Source organism: Cyprinodon tularosa, unplaced genomic scaffold, assembly GCF_016077235.1.
Source record: "Cyprinodon tularosa strain WSP-4 unplaced genomic scaffold, ASM1607723v1 ctg359, whole genome shotgun sequence".
In the NCBI taxonomy this organism is placed as follows: Eukaryota; Metazoa; Chordata; class Actinopteri; order Cyprinodontiformes; family Cyprinodontidae; genus Cyprinodon; species Cyprinodon tularosa.
Genome location: NW_024039073.1, coordinates 1,274,934 through 1,298,427, shown reverse-complemented (window position 1 = coordinate 1,298,427; position 23,494 = coordinate 1,274,934). Strand labels below are relative to the sequence as shown.

Below are 23,494 nucleotides of genomic sequence, written 5' to 3'. Positions count from 1 at the left end.
TCAGGTGGGGCTTAAGACATTTAAAACAAAAATAAAATCATCACTTTGACATACACTTGCTGTTCAGTATATTAATATGATTTAAGGTAAAAAAAAATTACATAACATTGCATATTCAGTATGAAGTTTATAAATCATGTAATTTCACACATTATACAAATCAATCCCAACAAAATTATTGTGTTAATGGAGCATAATACTGTACTCAGTATATTACACATGAAATACACACTATTTAATGATGTGCTAAAAGTGCTTAATTGATGATGTACATAAACTGATAGCATTGTTAGGGTAATTACTGCATCCCCTGTTACTGTTAGGCTCAGTAGCTGTGTTTGGTTGTTTCACTGGAAATTACATTTTTAAACCTCAAAAGTAGTGATGGGTTGATGAGATATCATGAAGCATTTATACATATTGCCAAACCATACTGATAGGGTGTTGATACTGCGTCACAGAATAGTGACACCTGTTGAACCTTTAATTAGTTGTAGGTTATATAGTTGTATAGTTATATAGTTTTATTATTTCATATCTACGATTACATTGAAAATATTTGATATTTATAGAGGCAGGTAATAAGTAATGTGAACATTTATCATAATGTGACAACTTCGGTGAACATGTGAATGAGGATGCTTATGAACTAGGATTAAAACCTGATATTTTAAGCAATAAGTACAGGCAAAGCTGTAAACTAGGTGTCATTTTAAAATTAACTTTGGTTCAGGTACATTGAGTGATAACTGAGAGGAATACAACAAGAAAATGAAAACAAATATGAGAGATAAAGAATTTTCCCAAGAAGCTGAAACTTTTCTTTTGCCATTTAGCTGCTCCATAATTCTTGATAATGTTGATAATGAAAAGGTCAGAGATTTTTTTCTTCTTCTTTTAGTTTTTTGACAGATACATGGCGTTGACAGTCTGGTAAAGTTGTAAAGTGGAAATGACCAGGTAATTGTGTTGAATTGCTTTTGTTGTAGTAGAGAAGAGAAACACCTTGGATCAAAAGACTATCCTGACCTGCGACTTGGGTTTGACAGTAATAGAGTTCCTAGTTCATCTGCTACAGGAAGAAGAGGATGCATCAAATGAATAGAATGACTAGTAGCGAGCATCTGATAAAAATCAAACAATTTTTGCTAAGTTATCACACACCAGTATATTTATATGAATGCCAATAATAAAAAAAAAAACCTTATGAAAAAAAAAACAGAATATCATGCATAGGTTTACATTTTTTAACATGAATGTTGCCCTTCTAAGGCTTTCTGAAGGCAATATTGTTTCACAACCCTAAAAAAAACAATATACCAGTTTAATAATAATGGTGTACTTTTTTTAGATGTTTGTTAATTTGCATAGTTGCTCATAAATACATACATTCTCAGAAAATAGTTTTTCTGTATGGAAAAAAAAGTATAAAGCTGACCAATAGTTTCTCCACTATTAAACTGGTATATTGTTTCCATTGGGAATGGTAATTACGACATAAGTGGGTGATAATGTGCAATTTTCAGGTTGAGTTTTAGTATTTCCGATACCACGCGAAGGCAGCAGAGGGCACCAGTCAGTTACAAACTATCGGTCACGTGACTTTCTTGAAACAACACGCTCACGGACGCTGTTTCGCTCCGTGAATCTGCGCATGCGCATCGGCGTATCTGGACCCATCACTACTCAGAAGTATGTGGTTTATAACAGTGGCTGTTCTTGGAAGATGAGACAAAAATGTTTCCACTGTAAATGGAGCTCAAATATATCTCCTTACGACGCCGGTAGCCGGCGGGTTTAGCTAGTGGTTTAATTTGGACACCGAGGAGGCTCATCCGTCCGCCGCCGCTGCTTCCCCCCTCAGCGGGGATTTGGACAAAGCGAGTCAGATGTTGGACGATAGGATATATCATCGGAACTGCTACGTTTTAACAGCGAGGTTAATAATAGAATTTTCAAACTGAATATACCGCTTGGAAAAAGTGACGGCGGCAAGACGGTTTAGGAGGCGAGGGTTTCGATCTCGCACCGAGGGAAGGAGAAGGAAAAAGCCGCGGGGAAGAAGAGAGGAAAGGGGCCGAGATCCTGATGCCGGTGATGGCAAACGAGCCGATCATACTAAATGTCTATGATATGGTAAGAAAAAAGGACGATATGAAGCTTTTATGTCGCTTTGGTTCATCGGTATTTTAGAAACACTTTGTAAAATAAACACTGGGACGTTCTTTTTTTATGAGGAAAGTGAAAATACGGTGTTTCTCTGTTGCTCCCTCTGCTCATGGGTAGTGGTTCACTTAGGGACCGTCAACAAATTTCCGAACCGAACACTATGGGAGAAACAAAAATAAAAACATTTTAACACTTGTTGCCAACTAAAGGAAAACAATAATAATTCTTGCTACTAGATTAAATAAATGAGATGCACACATTTGAATTCAAATTTAAGTCATTTTCATATATATTTTTAAACTTTTCATTCAAATGTTTTGTTTTTCTCCAATAGCTGTAGGTCACTTGACCAATTGAGTGAAAATCTATATGAAATTGATGGGACAGATGAGGCTAATTCATTCGTTATTGTGTTTTAAGCCTTTTCATATTTTTTAGGGTGTATATGTGTATATGTATGTGTGTGTATGTATATATATATATATATATATATATATATATATATATATATATATATATATATATATATATATATATATATACTACCGTTCAAAAGTTTGGGGTCACATTGAAATGTCCTTATATTGATTATTAAAAGCACTTTACTTTTCAATGAAGATAACTTCAAACTAGTCTTAACTTTAAAGAAATACACTCTATACATTGCTAATGTGGTAAATGACTATTCTAGCTGCAAATGTACTGTTTTGGTGCAATATCTACATAGGTGTATAGAGGCCCATTTCCAGCAACTATCACTCCAGTGTTCTAATGGTACAATGTGTTTGCTTATTGGCTCAGAAGGCTAATTGATGATTAGAAAGCCCTTTTGCAGTCATGTTCACACATCTGAAAACAGTTTAGCTCATTACAGAAGCTACAAAACTGACCTTCCTTTGAGCAGATTGAGTTTCTGGAGCATCACATTTGTGGGGTCAATTAAATGTTAAAATGGCCTGAAAAAGAGAACTGCATCTCATTTATCCTGGTCCTGGAGGGCTTTACCATACAAACACGAAAAGCGGCGCAAGTGCAAGTGAAATTCGACACTGCTGTCGGACAACATGATGTAATTTATAAATGTTTGAAATAAGGCTGGGTCTGGATTAGCGAGAAGGTGGGTCCGGATGCGGACCTGCGTCCGCTAATCAGTGACCTCTGACCTAGAGTAACATTAAACAGATCCCAAGAAACCATGTCATATCTCAACTTTATTCTTTTCACACATGTAAATAATTTCTTTTAGCGATAAGTACACTTTATGACAAAGTTTCATGAACTAATGGATTACCTGTTTACACATGTTGGGGTTTTATACCTTGTCATATGGGGGAGAGTAAAGCTGGCAGTGATACTGATGTTAGTAAGAAACAGAGAGCGGACACGGTATGACCAAAAATAATATTTTGTGCTTAATTTGATTCAGTGGATGACATCCACATTACTCTGAGATATGTTAGTGCCTAACACATATGGTATATATCATGTCATTTTTTTTTTATAAAGGCAGTGCGAGGCCTGTTATCCAGATTCACTTGGAAATTAACGTGTCATTGACATTTCCAACTCAAGGTTGTTAAACAGACCCTGTTCTTATTTCTTAACAAGAAACAATTAAGGTCAATCTTTTTTAATCAACAAAAACTCAAACCTTTCGAGATCAGATGAGCTGAAAGAAAAAGAGGAAATAGAAAAATAATTAATAAAAGAATCTTAAAAAATATCTATAAAAAGGCTTAGAATTAAAACAATAAAATTAGTGTGCCTCTTGTGTCTAGTCATGAGAACAATTTCTGACAGATTTTTTGTTATTAGGTCATATGATCTTCAAGCTATTGAAGAAAAATGCAATATGTTGGCTTTCGAACTAATGAAAATAGTAATAAGGCTTAAAATGAAATGAAAATAAGTGTGCCTCATCTTCAGATGTCAGTCAGGGACATGAAATCACAGGACATTGAAGCTATTGAAGAAAAACAACACATTTGAGTAACAAAAACGACTTAAATAAGTGAAAATGACTTAAAATTGAAATGTGTGTACCTCATTTGTGTAATCTAGTAGCACGAATTACTATTGTTTTTTTTTTCATCATTTGGCCACAAGACAAAGAATTTATTAGAGGTATTGTTCTAAGTGTGAGTTCCTGAATTAGTTGAAGCGTGAGCTAGGTGCCCCCAACCCTGTGGAGCTTAAATATCTAATATTGACTTAAAACTAACTTCACCGTGGTGGTTACAGCCTTGTTTTTCATTATTTGAAGGAATAACTACCAGGGACACCTCCAGAAATGTTCAGTGATTGGTGGTGTAATGATAGGATGGCCCAGCAAAAGCACATTGAACAAAGTGTGAAGTGTTTCAATTGCAGCGTTTTTAATCATATTTGTAGCCTAGTAAACTAGCCCCACCCACCAGCGGCCAAAATCATTTTTGCTCGCGAGTGGGTCTAGCCTCAAACAATGTCCCAGGCCCTAGAACTGGCGGGCCAATCACAACGCAGAGATGTGTTTTAAACTTTTGGATGCAAAGTGGGCGGGGTTTTGAGGGCGTGAAGAAAAAGCTGTGCGATGCTGGAGAAAGCACAATAAAGAAGATGGCAACAACTATCAAACAGTTCGGGTTGACTACGCTTTGGAATCAGTTTTGAAAGGATTAGACTTGGGGTTATCATTGAAACGTGAGCAGGAAGAGGCTCTACGCTCATTCACTTTTAAGAAGGACGTATTTACAGACAGGCTGTTTGTTTACACTCCCCCACCAGCTTTCTGTCGCGCTTACTACGTCACAGTCAGTTGTGCTCATTGGTCAGAGTGTTGGCCAATAGGCACAGACATGGTTTGAAAAACAACCGGTTGTTCTCTGATGTCTCATTCGTCAGGGCCAGACTAAATTACACATTTAATCTCACATTTAGTCTGGTTTATCAGGCTATCATATTTGTGCACTATTTAAACATTCTACTGTACGCTAAATGAGAGATGGAAACATATTAGTCAAATAAGTTCTGATCTAGCTAACATTGAACAGGCATGGCTGATCAGCTGCTTTCAGTGTCGCCATCTTCCAGGACATTCCCAGGATGCTTTTCTTTCTCTACATCTACAGACGGCATGCAACCCCACCAATACTAGATGACATGACAGAACATTTACAACTCGCCCAATGGCAATACATTCCGGAAAAGCTGTCTGCATCTTACTCAGATGTGTGGTCTGTGCTAATTTACAGAATCTATGTGTTTATTACAGTATGTGTTATGAAATCGCAGTTTTTGTTGACTGGTTAATTCATTCAGAACTAGAAGATTAAAACAAAGGTCATTTTTCTTTTTTGTTATGTTTTTTTATAGTTTGTTTAAAATATGCATTATAAATTGGTTCAAAAACAGATAGCATTTGGCAAACTGTAGACATTTTGAACCAATTTCAATAATATTTTCTTTAGCTTAGCTTTGGTCCCCCCTCAATAAAGCAGATGTCACTGTTACTAATGCATTTGACTACTTTGTTGCTACTTTGTTGCTGCTTTTTTCTTCTTTTTTTTGGAAATATTCTTTTAATTTTAATCATACTTTTGTTTTATTATTTATTGAAAATACTCTTTTTTTATGGTTTAAAAGAGTGAGAATTCATGTTTTTTTTTTTATATTTATACACAGACAATCAGTTTATGCGATGTTTTAAAAAATGGGTTTTAACTCCACCTCAAGGTTTCTATCTTTTATTGCCTGAATTCATTTTTAAAAGAATGTAATAAACATGTGACATTGTCTAGCTGGGGGCTGTGGGGGAGCTGGTTCATAGGAGTGGCCTCCCCCATCCCCCAGAGCTCCAGATTGCTTTTCTCATTTGAAACTATAGAGATATGAACCAAACAGACTTTTGTAAATGAAAAAAATAATATACAGTAAATAATTTGTGTTTGTATTGTTGGGTGGCATGCACATAATGTTATAATTTTAAAATATTTTTTCACTTATTTCTTTATTACAGTCTTTAATCGGTGCAGCCAAAGCATAGCTTAGTTCTTCTAATTAGACCCATAGAGGAAGATTTTAAACTTATAACAGATGTATTTGTATGCATACTACTAATTGTTTGTTTCAGAAAGGGGAAAATGGTTCAAAGGTAATATTTTCTCTTAATCTGGTGTTGCTATACAAAAAGAAAATCGTATTAGCATATTGAAAGAAGTCCCTTTCTGTCTCTTTGTGACATGTTAAGGATGATGATGAGTCGAAGACTTAAACAGGAAATGATAAAAAAAAGTGCATGTTAAGAAATGAAATGTACACTTCTGTTTTTGGTGCACTGTTGGGCCCAAGTTCAATTTTAGCAACAATGCTGACACCATGTAGTCTTTACTACATTCTAAAGGTTTTTTTATTAATTGATTTGCTGATAAATCTCTCATCCCTGTGTCGTGTAGAATAGATTACATCTAAAACAGTCTTTGATGAACTATAAAATCAAGATCCTCCCTTTTATCAATGGTGAGTTGGATTACTGTAAACTGAAGCTTCATATACATTTCCCATGTTTGTTCCTCATTGCACTTCTTTATATTCTTTTGCCCCTACTCCCATTGGTTGTTTTTGTCTATAAAATGTTTAGTTTTCATATCCCAATAAAAAAAAATTTCTGACATGCTCTCCGTTAGCGCTTTAAGCAAGTAAGAAGGGTATTAAGGTATTCCTATAGATTGATCCTTGCTGTTCAAAGAAAACTGGAGAACATTTGACCATGTCCCATGAATCTTTCACTTACTCTCATTTCTAACTTGTCTTGCTGGCCTCAAAAGTCACTTCTCAGTAAAGTCTAAGAAGTCCTTATCTTCATCTGATTTTTTTTTTTCTACCGCAGCATATTGCAGGGAAGCCAACATGCTAGCTTAGACAGAGCTAAGAGAGGAAGACCTCCTTAGACTGTTTAAAAAAAGAAACGCTTGAAGCGCCTCTTTCTTGCAAATACAGTTCTGTAAAAGGGACAATTACAAATGGAGGGTGTGGGTTGTTTTTGTACTCTGCCCTTGAATCCAAACTTAGCAAAAACACATGAATTGGCTCATTTGAGTGACTTCAGTACCAGTTTTACATGTCTAGAAACGGAATTCTGTTTTTTAAAGTGTTAGAGTTGATTCACACTAGATAAAGCCTTTTAGTGAACATCAATATTCATGTCTCTCCACACAACAATTGGCATTAAATTCAGACTTTTGGCTATACCAGAGGTCTTCAACAGGGGGTCCGCGACCCCTAGGGGGTCCACGGAGGTACTGCAAGGGGGTCATGAAACTTTTGGTTGATTAGTCTTTTTTTTATATTCCCTCCTGCAATTTTTTCCACTAATTGAAATGTCTTTAAATACACATTAACATGAATTCCACACACTGTAGTAAACAGATAAATGGAGGCAGAAGATGTCTTTCAGTCATCAATGCACACATTAGCGACACACAGGAGCTCTTTCAAGCTGGGCACCATTTCATTCACAACACCTGTCCCATCAGCCAGGAATCAGAATCAGAAATACTTTAATAATCCCAGGGTGAAATTACTCCATCTTTAATAGAGTGACTATAGGACCACTTTGATAGAACACAATTTCATACAATACATGTAATTAGGGGGTCCCCCTCCATCTCGCCATCAGATTGGGGGTCCTTGGCCTGGAAAAGACCCCTGGGCTATACTAACATAAAACTGTATTTTTTATTTACAGTTGTGTGGAAGGTCAACTTCTGTAGCAGTTTGAAGTCTTTTATAAGTCAAAGATGGCCCTCACTAGAAAAATATCAACATTTAAATAAGAAATTTTTCAAAAATTTTTTGGGAATTGAGGAGGGAAGTGAGACACAAGACAATATACATTTAAAATAAGAAAAAAAAACTGCATTGTCTTATTTCAAGTGCATATTATCTAATTATCTTATTTTAAGAGTAAAAATACTCATTCCATTGGCAGATTATCTTACCTGCTCAAATTAAGGGTAAATACACTTAATTTAAGACATTTTGACTTTCTAGATCATTTTTGCAGTGCTGTTTTATGATTAGTCTTCCCTGCACTTTCAGTGAAGCATCCACTCTCAATAATGCTACCACCACCGTGTTTTATAGTTGGGACAGAACCGTCTTTTCAGGGTGATTCATCCCACATAACCTGAGTATGAAAAGTAGAATTTTGTGCTCCTTCTTCTCATGACATGTTTAGCATTAAGCTTGATGAACTGTTGTTCTTCCAAAAGAAAGATAAGATATTTCCCTGCTGTGTAAGCTAGCTTTGTGTCTGTTTTGAACACAGTGTTCTCTTTGAGTTTTAAAAATGCAAAGTGAAATGAGTTGAGGTCAACGACAGGCTGGTCTTTTGTCTCGTGTTTAGATTCAGATATCACATTCAAAGCAGAAAGCCAGAAGTTTCCCTCTGCAGTGAGGACAGCTCAAGATCAGTTATAGTAGCTGCTGGATGGTTGATTTTCATATTCACTTCCTGGCGGACTGTTTAATGTTTTAGACCGTTGCAGAGTTACACAGACCTTTGTCAGTTTCCTAAGATGAGTATCTCATTATAGTAAACTTTGAAGAATCTCTCTTTTTTTTTTTAAGGTTTTAGTTAAAGATGACCAGATGAATCAAGAAGTAGCTAGAGAAATAAAATATTATTATTTATCAACGGGACTAAGTGTATTCCTCAAATAATTAGATTAGCTTGTTAGCTAAAATACCTGATGGTGGGAAACAATCGTTGAATTTTTTCTCTACTATTTACCTCGTTGTGTTTCTATTCAGGTGGTTATTTTCGTTGCACAGCGCTCTTTCTTCCACTAATGATGGCTTACACCGCTGATGTGCCGATTTTAAGAGCGACCATCAGCTGGAAGACGACATGGGATAAAAAAAGCTGAAGTAGCTGAAGTTTTATTACTGCGCGTCCTCTTTGCTGCAACACCTGGGCAGGAAACGTCTGCTGGATTAACTGTGTCAATGTGTCAGTTCATGACTAAGTTGTTGGGTTTATTTTTAACTCATCCTTCGAAAGAACAGCAGGAAAATGTATTTTATTGTCATACTGATCGAGAACGAGACCACCTGGATATGATAGGAAACAGAATTAAAGGTGATGGTTTATTGTGCCTTTTAATTGGTAATGGTTGAACTGCAGTTATTTATCATTTCGTCTCTTTTTGCATGAAGAAAACAAGTTGGTTAAACTCTTCTGTTTTCTTCAGATAACATTAGGCTTTTCGATGTTAAAGACCTGTCTTAATATCCTGAATAGAAAGCGAAAGCAAGTGATGCTTTTATGTACTTTAGATAATTTTTTTCATTTTCACTAAAAAGAGAATTGGCACTTTATTGGAAACTCACTCAGAAACTGTTGAGCTTTCTATAGGTTGATATTAGAAGATATTCTTTGCTACAAATGTTAGGTTTATATATTTAAAAATGTAATGCAAATTTGAACTCATTTGGAAAAATAATGTATTTGTATATTTTTTCTTTTTCAGTTTAAATCCTAAAATAATTAAATGAAGAAAAATCAGCTGAATGTACTAATATTTTGTCCAATTTTTCATTTAATCAAAACAGTCGATGTAAGGTGGATTAAGTAAAAGGTTATTTCAGCCGTTTAGCAAACATCTTGTGCAAAGACTTTTTTTTAGAAAACAAAAAACAAAATTTAGACTGTTTCCTGTAAACCCACCGTTTCAATATTTCTTTTTTCGGGGGGGAATATTAGTTTATAGCCTCATTTACACTACCCTTCTGAAACCGTGCCGAGATTGGTCCGAGCACAGTAACCGCGATAACTGTTGAGTGTAAATGGCACGCACAACTGGCTGCGCCAGACACAACCAAAATGCACTAAACTGGTACTAGTTCATCAGTAGGGCTCGGCGTGGTTCAGTTCTGCGTCGGTTCTCAGATAAAAAAAGAGCGCTTGAGCAAACTGCATCCTCTACTTACAGTTAGCCTCCGTAATCATGACATTTCCGACATTCATAAAAATACAAGCTTCCCTGCTGTGCCACACGATTTCATGTGATGATTCTGCTTAGCAATGTGATGAATCTCAAAGTCTGTCATTGTTTCCCACGTCTGTAAGCCCTGATTAAACTATCGCTTCTCTTATCCACATCCCACAATCCGGCTCCGTCAAGTAAATTCACCAAAGGCTGCCTTCTTCACCTGACTCTCCGCAAACTTCCTGAATGTTACGGGCGCCGCCATGTTGGTTTGCTTGTTTACCCCTAGATCGTCACTAGGAGGGGAGGAACTGTGCTAGCGTGATGTGTACACAGCCATAAGGAAACAAGCTAGGCATCGAAGGTTTTCAGAGGGTAGTGTAGATGGTGCTTATGAGTTTTTAGCTAGGCCCCACTAAACTGGTTAGTTTAGCATCATTCATTCCTGCAGTAAATAATCCAATGGTTTCAATTCTTACAGCAGATGCGTTACTTCTTCAGATACTTGGAAACTTTGACCTATGTGCTAATACCATTTGGTCTGTTTTTGTGCTGCTACACCTGGTAGTAAACCGTGGAGGTGGGTAATTGAATAATGTCACTGTTATGCCCCAGAAATAGCTCCTGCAGACCTACAGGAAGTCGATTAGTCATATGGGACTATAATTACAGTTTCTTCTTGAGTTTTTACTACTATTGCATTACCTTCAGTTTTTGTATGTGCTTAGGTTCTGTGTCACACAGCAGGTAGTTTATTCTTCTTTATGTCCCTATCCTTATCTGATGTCATTATTTCACACAGTTACCAGACAGGAAATGGGATGGATGAGAGGGGAAGACATGTAGTAATGGTCTCAGTGGGATAAGACTCTGGTCTACCAGCGGGACGTTCCCTAAAACTCATAAAAATGTGTAAGATTAAATGTTTGTGATGTTTTTATTGACCCAAGAGGAGTTAGATAGTTGTTAGTCTTGATTAAAGTGATAGAGTAGAAAACAAAACAATAAGAAAAAAAATCCCTTTTTTTTTTCCAGTATTGAATTGCATCTGTTTGATTTCCTAACAGAAGGATGAAGTTTGACATTTTATCTGTTTACTTCTTTTTGTGCATAACCGTGTCTGTGCTTAAGACTGATGAAAATTCATCCTTCCATCTGTGGATCAATAGCCTCACGTGATTTTCAGGAATGTAAGTGCAGCACCAGTCTCTCTCTTCTTCCACATTCCCCATCCTGTTGTCTCTCCTGACCGTCCTGCTCCTGTCTCCACTAAGTGGATTTTCTGGCTCACTCTGAGTGCTTTAGTGCAGCCCTGTAATGAGAGAGCATTATCTTTACACCACCTGACTGCCTGCTAGACTGTCAGACGGACGGGTGGAGTATCTCACCCTGTTCTGTCAATGAGAAAACATGGTAGGACATTAGGTCTGTTTGTAACTGAGGAGGATGTGCTTATTGTGTCCCTCTGCTGTCATTAAGAAGAAAAAAACAAAAGCTTGGTGATAAACTAAAATATTCGAGGCACTTTTAATGGAACGACCTTCATTGTGGAAATAGAAGGTAAAAAATTATTAGTTTGTGACAGACTTTTGTCACAGAAAGTTTGAGTTGAAATTCTTAAAAATATTAAATGCATTTTCTCCCATCCATTCTGCTTATTTATTGATTCTCCAGCTGATTCTGGGAATACCAAGGAAATCTTAACCCAGAAGGGAAATATGACCTCCAATAAGGCCTGGGATCTCCTCTCAGAGGAACCGTTGCATTGTGGCGATGCCAGAACCAGGAACTCCTCATCCCATCATCAGCTGACTGAGTCCCAGGATTAATCGAAAGAAGTTTATTTGACCTGCTTGTATAAAGGATCTCCCAAATTCTGTGTGAAAGCATATGACCAGTCTTTGATATGAAAGATCAAAGCAATGCCTGCATTACTCCAGATAAGAACCCAGTCCCATCTCCTTGCTCATCATAACAAAACTACAAAAAATATAAACTCCTTCATTTTATCGAGAGTCGGACCCTGACCAAGAGGGAACAACTCACTGCTATCAGGTCTTATTGATGCTAAATAATTAAAGATAGGATTATGTTACTGTGATGTACATGTACTCTTTTTGCACCGTTGCAAAGCTTGTTGGAGTTTCAGGAGTTCAGCATTTGGTTTGTCCTTTGTTCTCTGAAGCATGAAGGTAGAAACTTAGATTTAAATGTGATCTGAAAAGAAAAAATTGGCTTTTAAGACCTAAAAATCAGACTTTCAAGATAACCAGCTAAAAGCAGACTTGATAAACCCTTATATGTATGTCTGATAGTCATTTCCTTTCTTTCGGTCTCTCATTTCCTTTGCATTTTTAGAGCAGTGATGTTCATTTGGGGTTTAACCACAAAAATACAGCAAAAGCTGTTTCAGTTTAGTCATTGCTCTGTTTTCATCCCTTTGTTTAAGAAATGTTTTAACACTTAGCAAAGATTTAAAGCAGTCTTTTTCAAATTACTTGCTATAACTTTGTGGAAAAATATCCCCAGACACTCATTGTCTCAGTTACTTTGACTCCCATCAGCAGCTTTTAATGTTTTAGAACTGTTCATGAGAGGATTCTCTTGCAGCGATGCATGGGTTTTGTTGTTGTTCATGTTTTTCACACATAAAGTTTCTAAAGAGAGCAGTCATAGCCAACAAGTTGACAAAGACTTCCTTTATTTTTGGGGTAGCCCCAAAGGAAAAAGAAAATCACAAGTTTGGTTCTAAAACTGTTTGTCGCCAAACAAACAGCAGATTATCAAAATGCTGCTTTGTGTCAAAAACCTCAACCTGAGGCAGGTTTTTACATCTCCTGGGTATATTGTGATATTTACCCGGAAGACGTTATCTCTACAAACTCTCTACATCAAGAGTTTGAAGCAGCGGCAGATGAATTAAGCAATGTGAACATTGGAAAGTTTATGCTGATTTTAAATGATAAAAATCAGCATGTGAGTTAAGTATAAAAGCTCTTCCTGTGCTAATATATTATTTTTACCTACTGGTCAGTTGGTAGAATGAGAGAGAAATGCTGCTGCAGTTAAGGCAGTAATGTGTCCCTAATAGACATTTTTATACTATTCCTATGTGAGACTCTGACCAATAAATGTCATTTTCAACATTTGTGGATGGCAGCTGTTGGTTCTGTCACCTTAGTTTAAAGAATTGGGCCAAATATATGTTGTCATCTGGAGGGGTGTGGGAAATAATCGTTTTGGCGTTATATCGTGATATTCGGCTTCCCAATATAATATCGATCTTTCACTTCTTAGTATCGATTTTTTTAAAAAATGGTTACATAAAACATTGATGGGAAAATGGGCTACCTCTGAACCACCACTCTGGCAGAAAGCGCTGTGGAGCCCTTTAACTGTGCTTGCAGCACCACATCTGTATTTGAGGCGGTCACAGTGGAATAAAACCCCAAACAACATGGATAATAATACCTAATCAATATTTTTTGATGAAAATATACAGCACTTGCTGTTTTATCTCATCATTTGATTTTGATAGCTGGGGAAAATATGGCAATATATAGTGATACTGCAATATCGTGATAATATTGTATCGTGACCCAAGTATCGCGGCGTGTATCGAATCGCAACACTAATGCCAATACTCACCTCTAGTCATCTGGCACTGAGGGTCTCTATTTTAAACAGGAAACATAAATGTCAAAATAAAACAAAATGGCCAGAGTAATAGGTGAATGTAAAATAGTGATGATTTGCATCATTGTGTTGTATTTTAGCCTGATGTGATTGCATTTAAGGTTTTGTCGAAGGATCAAAGGTTCATTTGGGCTTCTTGTTTTTGTGTTGAAAACTTTATTGAAATAGCATTTTTTTGGAAGTCCACATAGGCCTACAAAGTATGTCATCATTGCCTTGCTAGTGTGAAAAAATATTACTATTTTAAAGTACTAATGTGTTTTGTGGTTTTTTATATTTCATTGTAGTGGTAATATTTTCCATTACTGGTTAGTTGTTGTTGTTGTGTGTGTGTGTGTGTGTGTGTGTGTGTGTGTGTGTGTGTGTGTGTGTGTGTGTGTGTGTGTGTGTGTGTGTGTATATATGTGTGTGTATATATATATCTATATATATGTATATATATATATAGATATAGATATAGATATATATATATATATAGATATAGATATTAATCGTTAACTGGAGTATAGAGTCTGTAAAACATGCCATAGCTGAAAAAAACAATACACTATGAGCAGCAATAATACCAAGATTGTAAAAAGATATGTTAACATTTTGTATTTATCCAAAACTCAAGTGGACTTTTCTTTAAGAAACCTCCTTTAAGAAACCTTTGGCTTTCCGAATAATAATCGATTCATCAAAGAAATAATCAACAGTTAGTTTAGATGTTAGTTGCAGCCCTAATATCTGTCTGTCTGTTATAGGCACGGGCCTTACACTTGCCCCTCTATGACATTATATATATTAGTTTAACACATTTACAGTAAAATCTTCCAGCTAAAATACCGAGTTCTGTTTTGGTATAAATTGGATGGTTCACCAAATATTTTGACTATAGGGTTCGATGGACCAGAAACTTTGCAGATAGGCCTTGAAGTATCATTAAATGTTGTCCATACCTGCTGTGCGTAACAGGGTTAAGCATAGTATGGAGCGTTTCACTTACCCAGCAGTATATAATGCAGACTTTGACCTAACGTGTTCTTTTTTTGCTCATTTTGCAGTACTGGATCAATGAGTTCACCAGCTCTCTGGGTATTGGAGTTTTTCACTCAGGAATTGAGATCTATGGAAGAGGTAAGGTTGGCCAGAGATTATATACCAAATACTCTGATAGTTCTGGAAGTATATGCTTTTTTTTAAAGGCTCAGAAGTTATCATCCTAATATAGTGGAAAATATATATTTTTTTCCTCTAAGACAGGTCTACAAACATTGGTTAACGAAGGCCTTTCTTTCTACTTGTGCTAAAATGAGTCTGTTCTTGTGTTTAGAGTTTGCCTACGGTGGACATCCATACCCATTCTCAGGGATCTTTGAGATCACTCCAGGTGACGCAACTGAACTTGGCGAAACGTTTAAGTTCAAGTACGTAGGCGGGGTTGGTTTTATTACTTTTCAGACAAGCACAATGCATCTGTTTCTTTTTTCTTTGGAAATTATTACGCAACCTGGAAGTCAGAAAACGTGTCTTCTGCGTAAATTCAGCTGATTCACTTATTGCATAATCAACCATTTAGCTGAGATAGTTATTCAGGCCACTTTAGACTAAAAACAGAATTCTTCATCCACAAAGCAGTTAAACAACAAAAAATATTTAAATAGGCAGTAATGTCAGAATTGGCACACAAAGAATGTCTCAAGTTATTTAGATTTTTTCTCTTTCCAACTACCTCTTTTTTTACTCGAAGTCAAACACCTCACTCTAAACAGCCAAATTTAGGGACCAGTCATCATTAAGTGATATTGTCCAACAGAAAAGTCTTAATGTCAATGGTTAGTGGAGTAGTACCTTTGTTCCCATCATAAAGATTTTGTTTGAAATTGTATTTAACAAGAGTTGCAACAATCAGATCCTGATCAGGAATGAGTAATTTTTCTTTGAATCTTCTCTAATTGGTTATTGTCAGATCACTTGAGGAAATCTAACCCCTTTTCTCTTCATTAATTGAATTAAAACTAAGATTCTCCACCATGTTGGAGCTGTAGAAATGTACCTTGATTGCCATTTTAAAACCACTGGGTCGCTGGTGATTTGGTGGATCTTTAGTGGGGGTAATAATTCAGAATGCATAAAATTTCGCCAGAAAGTTTTACCAGTAGGTGGAGCCACAAAAGGTTCAAAACCCCACAGCTCTGGAACTTTTATAGCTAGAGGTCTGAACTTTACTGCATTTGTGGTTGACATGATGTAAAACAAATATAATACAATAAAACCTGCTTTTTCTCAAGAATGTCTGTTCAAAAAAGGCAAAACAATTTCAGAGAATAAAAAAAACAACTTTAAGTCATTTTTGAACTGACGCATCTTGGTCTGTGTTCTTCTCACCCAGTATGAATTAATATATTCAGAAACTAGAGGATGTTAGCTTTTAAATAATGTATTGCACATGTAATTTAGGCCTACACTTCCTAAGTTATTTGCTTTTCCATTTGGGTATGCAAAATAGGCGAGGATTACCCAAAATGAGGTGGATGTTAAGAGGTTAAATCTCTTGCTACGAAGAGAAGACTGCTGAAAATGTTTTGGCACTCTTTCTATTGGAAGGTTGTCGCCTCATTTTAATATGAGGTCACTTCTACCTCATCAAGCCTTTTTTAAAGGGCCCATTGCAGCCTTATAAATACAACCTTGGGTTTCAACATTTAATTTTCAAAGAACTCCCTGCTTTTTTTTTTTTTATATAATTTTACTCCCATTAATTTAACAATTTTAGCCCCTTTTTACACTTTATGAAAACATATGCCGATATTTCATATGTGACATCTTAGTGTTTGTTTTGGTCCTGTGAGCTGGATAAATTGCACTACTAGGCCAGGACCTACCACTGGCCTTGAGTTTGATGCATTTGTTTTAGTGTATAAAAGGCATATATTTTTGGATTTAAAATTTTTCTGATTTTATATATGATTTAAGATTACAATCTCTGTCAAAATAAACACAGGAAATATTTCAGAGTCATTCAAAATCAGAATGGTTATGTAATACCTCAAAGAAAAGGGGGAATGTGTATATAGCATTTAAAGTTTGTTTGTTCTATCAACATATTTTAAGGTATAGTGGATGATCTTCTTTTTCCGCCAGCATCATCAAGATAAGTGGTCCTCCTAAATGTCAATCATTCTGGTGATATGTTTATGTAAAGCCATCCTACTTGCTGGTCCCTATTTTTATTTACCGATGGTGAGCCTGACATGGAGGAAAAATTTCTTCTTGCAAACGGTAACTTTTAAACAGAGTGTGCACGAGGAGAAATGGGCTTGTGCACGCTCCCGCACGCGTTTAATAGGCGTTCCCTCTCAGGAGAGGGTACAGGGGTGTGCATTTGCATTTTTTTTTTTTTTATAGGAGAGGGCAGGTCTTTTCAAAAATCTATGGAAATCCTCCACAATAGCAATACAAATGTTTTATTATATTTAATTACTGACATAAAATGCATTTTCTTTTCATTTATTTTCTTTTATGTTCCAGAAACTTGGAAAAAGGGCCTTATAGAGTTGACATAATTCAGTAAAAATATTATATAAATTATATAATTATTTTTGTGCCATGTTAGATATTGGAATTCCTCAAAAGTGCAACAAGGAATATAATATGCAATTCCATGTTGTATTTTATTAATACAAAGATATTGACTGTCAGATTGCTTTATTGAGGTTGGGTTTGGTCCTTTGGCTAACTGCAACAGAGGGTTTTATTTTGAATGGTTTGCTCTGCAGTTGGATTGAAGTCAGAGAAATGGCAGAGAAGTCGGTTCAATACGTTAGGAGAGCCTCTGTTTATCCAGAGCTGCTGTGCTGCTGCGTATTACTTCTGCTCTAGTTGACCTGCCCTATGGCTTTAGAGAGACTCCACACAAACAAACACACAGCCTTGCATGGTGTCCTCATACAGAGTAGGAGACTGTAGGTTTGGATCATGTGGGAGAAATGACTCAGGTACGCGTCTTTTCAAAGACTGTTTTCTGATAACCTCCAAAAGAAAATTTTAAAATACTCTTATTAGAAATGCCTCGATCATCCAATAAGAGAAATTTAAACGTCTCCCATTGATTATCACAGGGTGAAACAGTCTAAACCAAGAGGTCTCACCATTGTCGGCCCATAAATGCATTAAAACTACTGCATAACAGTTTAGTAAAACTTGTGAGCGTTAGGAAAATGATCAGTTCAATCATCTAAAATACTGTCTATCATATATCCTGCTGTACATTTTTACTGCCTTCTATGTTATAGTCCTTAGGAAGACTGGTCATTGCATCCATTTGTGTGGTGTGTGTGTGTGTGTGTGGGGGGGGGGGGGGAGGGGGGGTAATAAAACATTTATGTAAATTGGATTTTTACTGAATATTACCATATTTTAAAGCGATCCATTTATTTAGCAGGATAAAATGACCCTGCGCTCTGTGATGAATGATGTTGGTTTCCCCTCTGCAGAGAAGCCATAGTCCTGGGCAGCACGGACTTCACAGAGGAGGATGTGGAGAAGATCATGGAGGAAATGGGAAAGGAATACAAGGGCAATGCCTACCACCTCATGCACAAGAACTGCAACCACTTTTCCTCAGCACTTTCAGAGGTGGGGTACAAAAAAAAATTCCATATTAGGGCATCTCCTTACATAAAACTAACATTAAGTTGAAACCATGGGAAACATAACTCCAACTGGATGCTGTTGCAAAAAACAGATTAATGTTACATATCCCAATGCTTAAACAAGCTTATGTTTTCATTCTGCTCTGGGTAGCGTTGCATACATGTCTGTGTGTGTGAGCCACCAATCAGCTTATGCTGGAGTGACTAATGAGCAGGGAGTCTTACAGTTAGCAGCTAGAGCTTACTGATACAAGCCTGGACGTGCAGAGCCAGCTGGCATACACTCAGACCCAAACACAAACACTGATGTAGAACATATGTGCTGTAAATACCACACAGAGAAACCCTCTCTCAGGAAATAACAGTTTGGAGTTCAGACATCCAGTCAGTGGAAAAACGGAAAAATTGTCGTTATTGTTTTGCTGATTTTAATAATTTCCCTCTGGATCAAACTCATTTTTAGATCAGGTAAGGTAGAGAAGAGCAGATCAGGCGTAATAATTTCTTCTCCAGAGATCATATTGGTCTATCACCTGTTTTCGTAAACAAGCCAGAGCTTCCTCACTGTTATGATCTAGTTACACAAGTCTATGGTGTGGTCATGTTTTTGTGGATTTTTGGAGAACATACAACATACATTTTCCGTTAGTTTTCCTTTGTCACATCATTGTATTCTACTATATATACAATATCCTCCTTTGTTTTCTAGTCTCATCCTTCCTTAAGGTGTGTCATCAGTCATCTGTTTTAGATCAAGACAGAACAAGCACATAAGCAGAGGATGAATCCCTTTTATCTGCAGAAACAACATAGAAAAGATTGAAAGGATTAAACAGGGCACAAGTTACATCCACTAGTACTCGCCAAACAAAATTTGAGTAAATTACATTGACTAGAACACTTTACTTTTTAAATAAATACTAGAATAGATGGCAATGACGTGTTTTAGTGACCAAATTGTTGCAAACCTCCATTACCTGCTTCCATGTCATCTGGATTCTTATTTCACATGATGCTGTTTGTGTTGACTGTAAAAAGTCTTCCTATCTGCAATGGTTAAACCATGGGGGTGATGGTAATTAGGAGGATATTTATGGATTAGCTTCTTCTTTCTGATGGCCGCCCCCTGGAACAAAAACAGGACCAGCTATGAGATCATCATATGACTGCTAGTATGCCTTGGATTCTCTTCCTAGCGAAACAAGTTAGGAGACATTTCATCTTCTTTTTGCTGCTACCTAAGAACACTAGCATTTAAATGAACAATGTGTTTATATAAATAAAACAATTGTTTTATACTGCTGACTTCCCAAGCCAAAGTTTAAAATCAGAAATAATCTTTAAACCCCTATCGGCAGCTTCTGCTGCTGCCATAAAAAATAGTTAGGTGGTATCCTCTAGTCGTTTGGGTCTTAATGATGTCACACCAATTGTAAGGCAGATTGTTGTATATTTCTCACCTCCTTTATTTGTACTGCTCAGATCCTGTGTGGCAGGGAGATCCCTCGTTGGGTCAACCGTCTGGCCTACTTCAGCTCCTGCGTGCCATTCCTCCAGAGCTGCCTGCCCAAAGAATGGCTGACCCCTGCTGCCTTACAGTCCAGCGTGAGCCAGGAGCTCCACGGAGCGAGCGGGGAGCTGGAGGAGGCAGAGGACGCCGCTGCCACAGCCTCCCTGGCCTCCATGTCACCCTGCTCTCCTTCAACCTCCTCCAGCCCTTCCTCCTCATTGCCTCGACACGCTCGTCCCCAGCCCCGCAGGTAGAAGCAGCCACCTCTGCTGGATGGCCTTTACTCTTTCCTACAGAGCAAGTGAGGTAACGGAGAACCTGCAGCGGCCAAAAGCCTTGTCAGATGGTTTCTTCAGGCACTGCTGCCAGCTGTGAATGAGAGCATCAGGACAGTCTGTCTCAGTCTGGGTCTGTGGAGGGTTCCCGCTGACAAAATGACCTCTTTATTCCCACTTCAAAGACAAAACCATCCCCACTTATTTGTCATTTACAAACCACATGCAGATTGTACCAGCAGTTACTTGGAATCCCCACCTCATCACAGGGTAAAGAAAATAGTCATTCTGCTTCACATAAAAACTCCTTCGGACACTGATACAGAAAATGATCATATTTCTATAGCTGTCCAGTTATTTTTATTTTTCAGGTGAATGATTTTCAGACACTGATTTAGGTGTTGAGAAACTTCCTGTTCAGTGTTATGGCCTCAGATCTTCCAGCTTGGCTTTCACTGAGACTGAACATTTCTTTAAGGCTGCCCCATTTCTGTTTTGTGAAAACACTTAAAAGCAGACAGGTGGAGTTTAAATTTAGTCCTTGTCTCTTCAGGATCCCACCCTGAAATCCTCAACAAACGTTTTCTATGACTGTTGATTAATAAAACCTGAATCCAAGGGAAGGATTTGTACAAAAATTTAGTGGCAAGTTTAGGAGAAATCCAACCTTTAATTTTAAGTAATTTATTAAGTGTGGAACATCCCTGGTTTCCTTATGCTCTCCCAGTGGTCTTCTATTGGATGAAGTGTTAAGGGAAAAGGGTTGATTTGGTATCTGTTAAGCTGTTTTCATGTCCTTAGACCTGGAAACAAAACAAATCTGTTTTATTTGAAGAAAACCTGATATTTTATCGAAGATGTCATGCTATTTTAATGACTCTCTGGCACACTTGCAAATGTTATAGTCCCACAGCACCACCAAACTCCGCCGTGCCTCCTAAACAAGTCATTGGCATTGAGGGTGTGAAGCTGTCAGTCCTTTTGTTTACCTGCATGATCTGTCGTTATCCAGAGTCGCTGAAAATTCCAGTGAATTCAGATGTTTTTATCGTGTCCGGTTGTAGATATGGACACATTCAGAGGAGTTCTTATCTTGTAGTGTTTTCCAGTCTTTCTTAAGTGATCTTTTCTCTTCTCGTTTCTATTTTTAAGAATGGGTAAAAGAAACCAGGCTCTGTTCTGCTTCATATTTTTAAGCCTAGAGAAGCAGAAGTTCATCAATTATTGATTTAAAGTTACAATCTGATGAACTCTTTATGAGTAATAAAAGAAAACCTACACTTTGATTAAAGGTTGGATTTTTTTAAATGTTGAATATCAGGTAGTGAAGATAAAGTCATTTCAAGCATCTTTAGCAGAGGTTTGGTGAGTCTGTATGATGTCATTTGCAGCTAATAAATAATTTCTCTGCTGGCAGCTGCATTTAACAATACTGAACTAAAGCAGCATCACTTGGTCCAGCCTACAAAACTACTGGATAAAGTTAAACTGTAGTTTAAGTAGTCAGCCTAATTCTTTGTATTTTGTTTCCAGTGGACTCTCCAGCAATAGCTCAGGTTCTTCCAGACAATCCTCATGCATCAAACTGAATTATGTAACAGAAGATGCAGATTCGTACAAACCCATTCACCTTTTACTGGGGTGATACGTTTTTAACATTTTGTTTTTATCATTTAGGTTCTAGGTGCAGGTAGTGAGATGAAGGAGACTCTCTCACTCAGTAGCAGCTCCCATGGTGCCTTCAATCTCGGTACCTTATAATCTACAATTTGAAAAAAAGAAAAATTGTCAAATTTGAGTTCATTCAAATGCAGCGTTAAAAGCTCTTCTTCACCTGAGATCAACCTGGATCATTTGCCTCTGAGAAAGATGATGTCACATCAAACAAACTCTCTTAAGGTTGTTTTTTTTTTGTCATATTGTCATGAATTTTGTCATCACCCTGAAGAAAAAAAACTAAGGTCACCACTCACCCTTAGTGTCACAAGCTTTACATTTTACAGGAAGGTGCTCTTTTTCCTGCAGAATGAGTTCTGCTCATAAACAAAGAGCCGCTGATGTCTTTAGAAGATGTTTCGTATAACTTAAGTTTCTGTAAAACCTGATCTGTTAAAAATTCACTGGATTTCTATGATGTAAAACTCTGGCCTTTTTGTCTGTTTGGTTTATTTTTTATAAACTCAGGACTCTTAGAGGCTTTGAAGTATTTTGTTTTTTATGTTTACGTTAAAACAAAACATGTTTTTCATTCTGTGTACTATCCTTATTTTTTCTTTCAACCTTTATGTCTTCAATTATTAGTTTACCATTAAGCTGTTAAATGTATCACATTTCCTTCCGTCACACTGTTATACTTTGACACCTTTACAGATTACTCTTGGGAGAAGTTATTGTCCAACAGCATTTTGAAGCGTCTGAATTGACGTTTATTTTATCTTTTTTTTGTTTGTTTTCTTAATGACAAAAATCAGTGTTACTGTAGACGAGATGTTTTTTCATGAAACCAGCAACTGTCTTGGTGTGAAAGGATAGAATCAGCACTCTATCAGTTAGTATCAAGTGTATCTCCTGTTATAGCATGTTTCATTAAATGCACAAAGGTACCACTCTGGCGCCCTCTGCTGGAAATATTCTGTAGTTACTGAGGTTTCCTGATGATCGTTCACATTCCTCAGCTTTAAACTGACAGAAAAATAATGTCTTTTCATATGATTAATATAAAGTATTTGTTTAAGATGGCTTCAAAATCTCACATGTGAGATTTACAAGAATAATACATGTTTGATTTGAAGTTTCACAACAGGAAATCTCAGAAACACCACTTTAAGCTGTTTTACACTGTTTTTTTTTTCTTTCCCCAAGAGATTTTAATAAAGCCAAACACAATGTATCCCACCTGAATATTATTAAAGAAAATCTAAAATATGTCATTTTTATGTTGTGATAGTTTAACTGACAAGACATTATATATGTTTAGTTCCAGGACAACACCAATAAAGCCTTATGTGTTCATTCACATATTGAGATGAAATAAACCGTTGTTACTTTTTGGAAAATGTGTCTGTTTCGCCGTCTTTTGTTTTTAGCCTTGCTAAATTTATTAGAGACGATTAGTAGTCGCCAAGGCATCTGTTTGGAAACCAGAATAACATTTCTACTGTAGTTCCCACCTAGCCAGCAGTTCATAGTTTTCTCATGTGGTGGCAAAGTTACTCCTGCTGGGAGGGCTTTTAATCTGAT

The 23,494-nt window shown here is 36.8% G+C and overlaps 1 protein-coding gene across 1 annotated transcript; it reads left to right on the top strand.

The window, feature by feature from the left end:
• Positions 1-1,637: 1,637 nt before the first annotated feature.
• Positions 1,638-23,310, top strand: desi2 (desumoylating isopeptidase 2). Its single transcript, XM_038295709.1, has 5 exons — positions 1,638-2,136; positions 14,879-14,951; positions 15,148-15,241; positions 18,311-18,452; positions 19,952-23,310. The coding sequence occupies exons 1-5, from the start codon at positions 2,089-2,091 to the stop codon at positions 20,231-20,233; spliced, it is 639 nt and encodes a 212-aa protein (XP_038151637.1). The 5' UTR covers positions 1,638-2,088; the 3' UTR covers positions 20,234-23,310.
• Positions 23,311-23,494: the final 184 nt, after the last annotated feature.

What these genes read in the sequence shown, in the direction of transcription:
- desi2 (XM_038295709.1), top strand. Translation starts at nt 2,089, where the DNA reads ATGCCGGTGATGGCAAACGAGCCGATCATACTAAATGTCTATGATATG. An exon ending in TACTAAATGTCTATGATATG is followed by an intron (nt 2,137 to 14,878) that starts GTAAGAAAAAAG and finishes CTCATTTTGCAG; the next exon opens with TACTGGATCAATGAGTTCAC. An exon ending in GGCGAAACGTTTAAGTTCAA is followed by an intron (nt 15,242 to 18,310) that starts GTACGTAGGCGG and finishes TCCCCTCTGCAG; the next exon opens with AGAAGCCATAGTCCTGGGCA.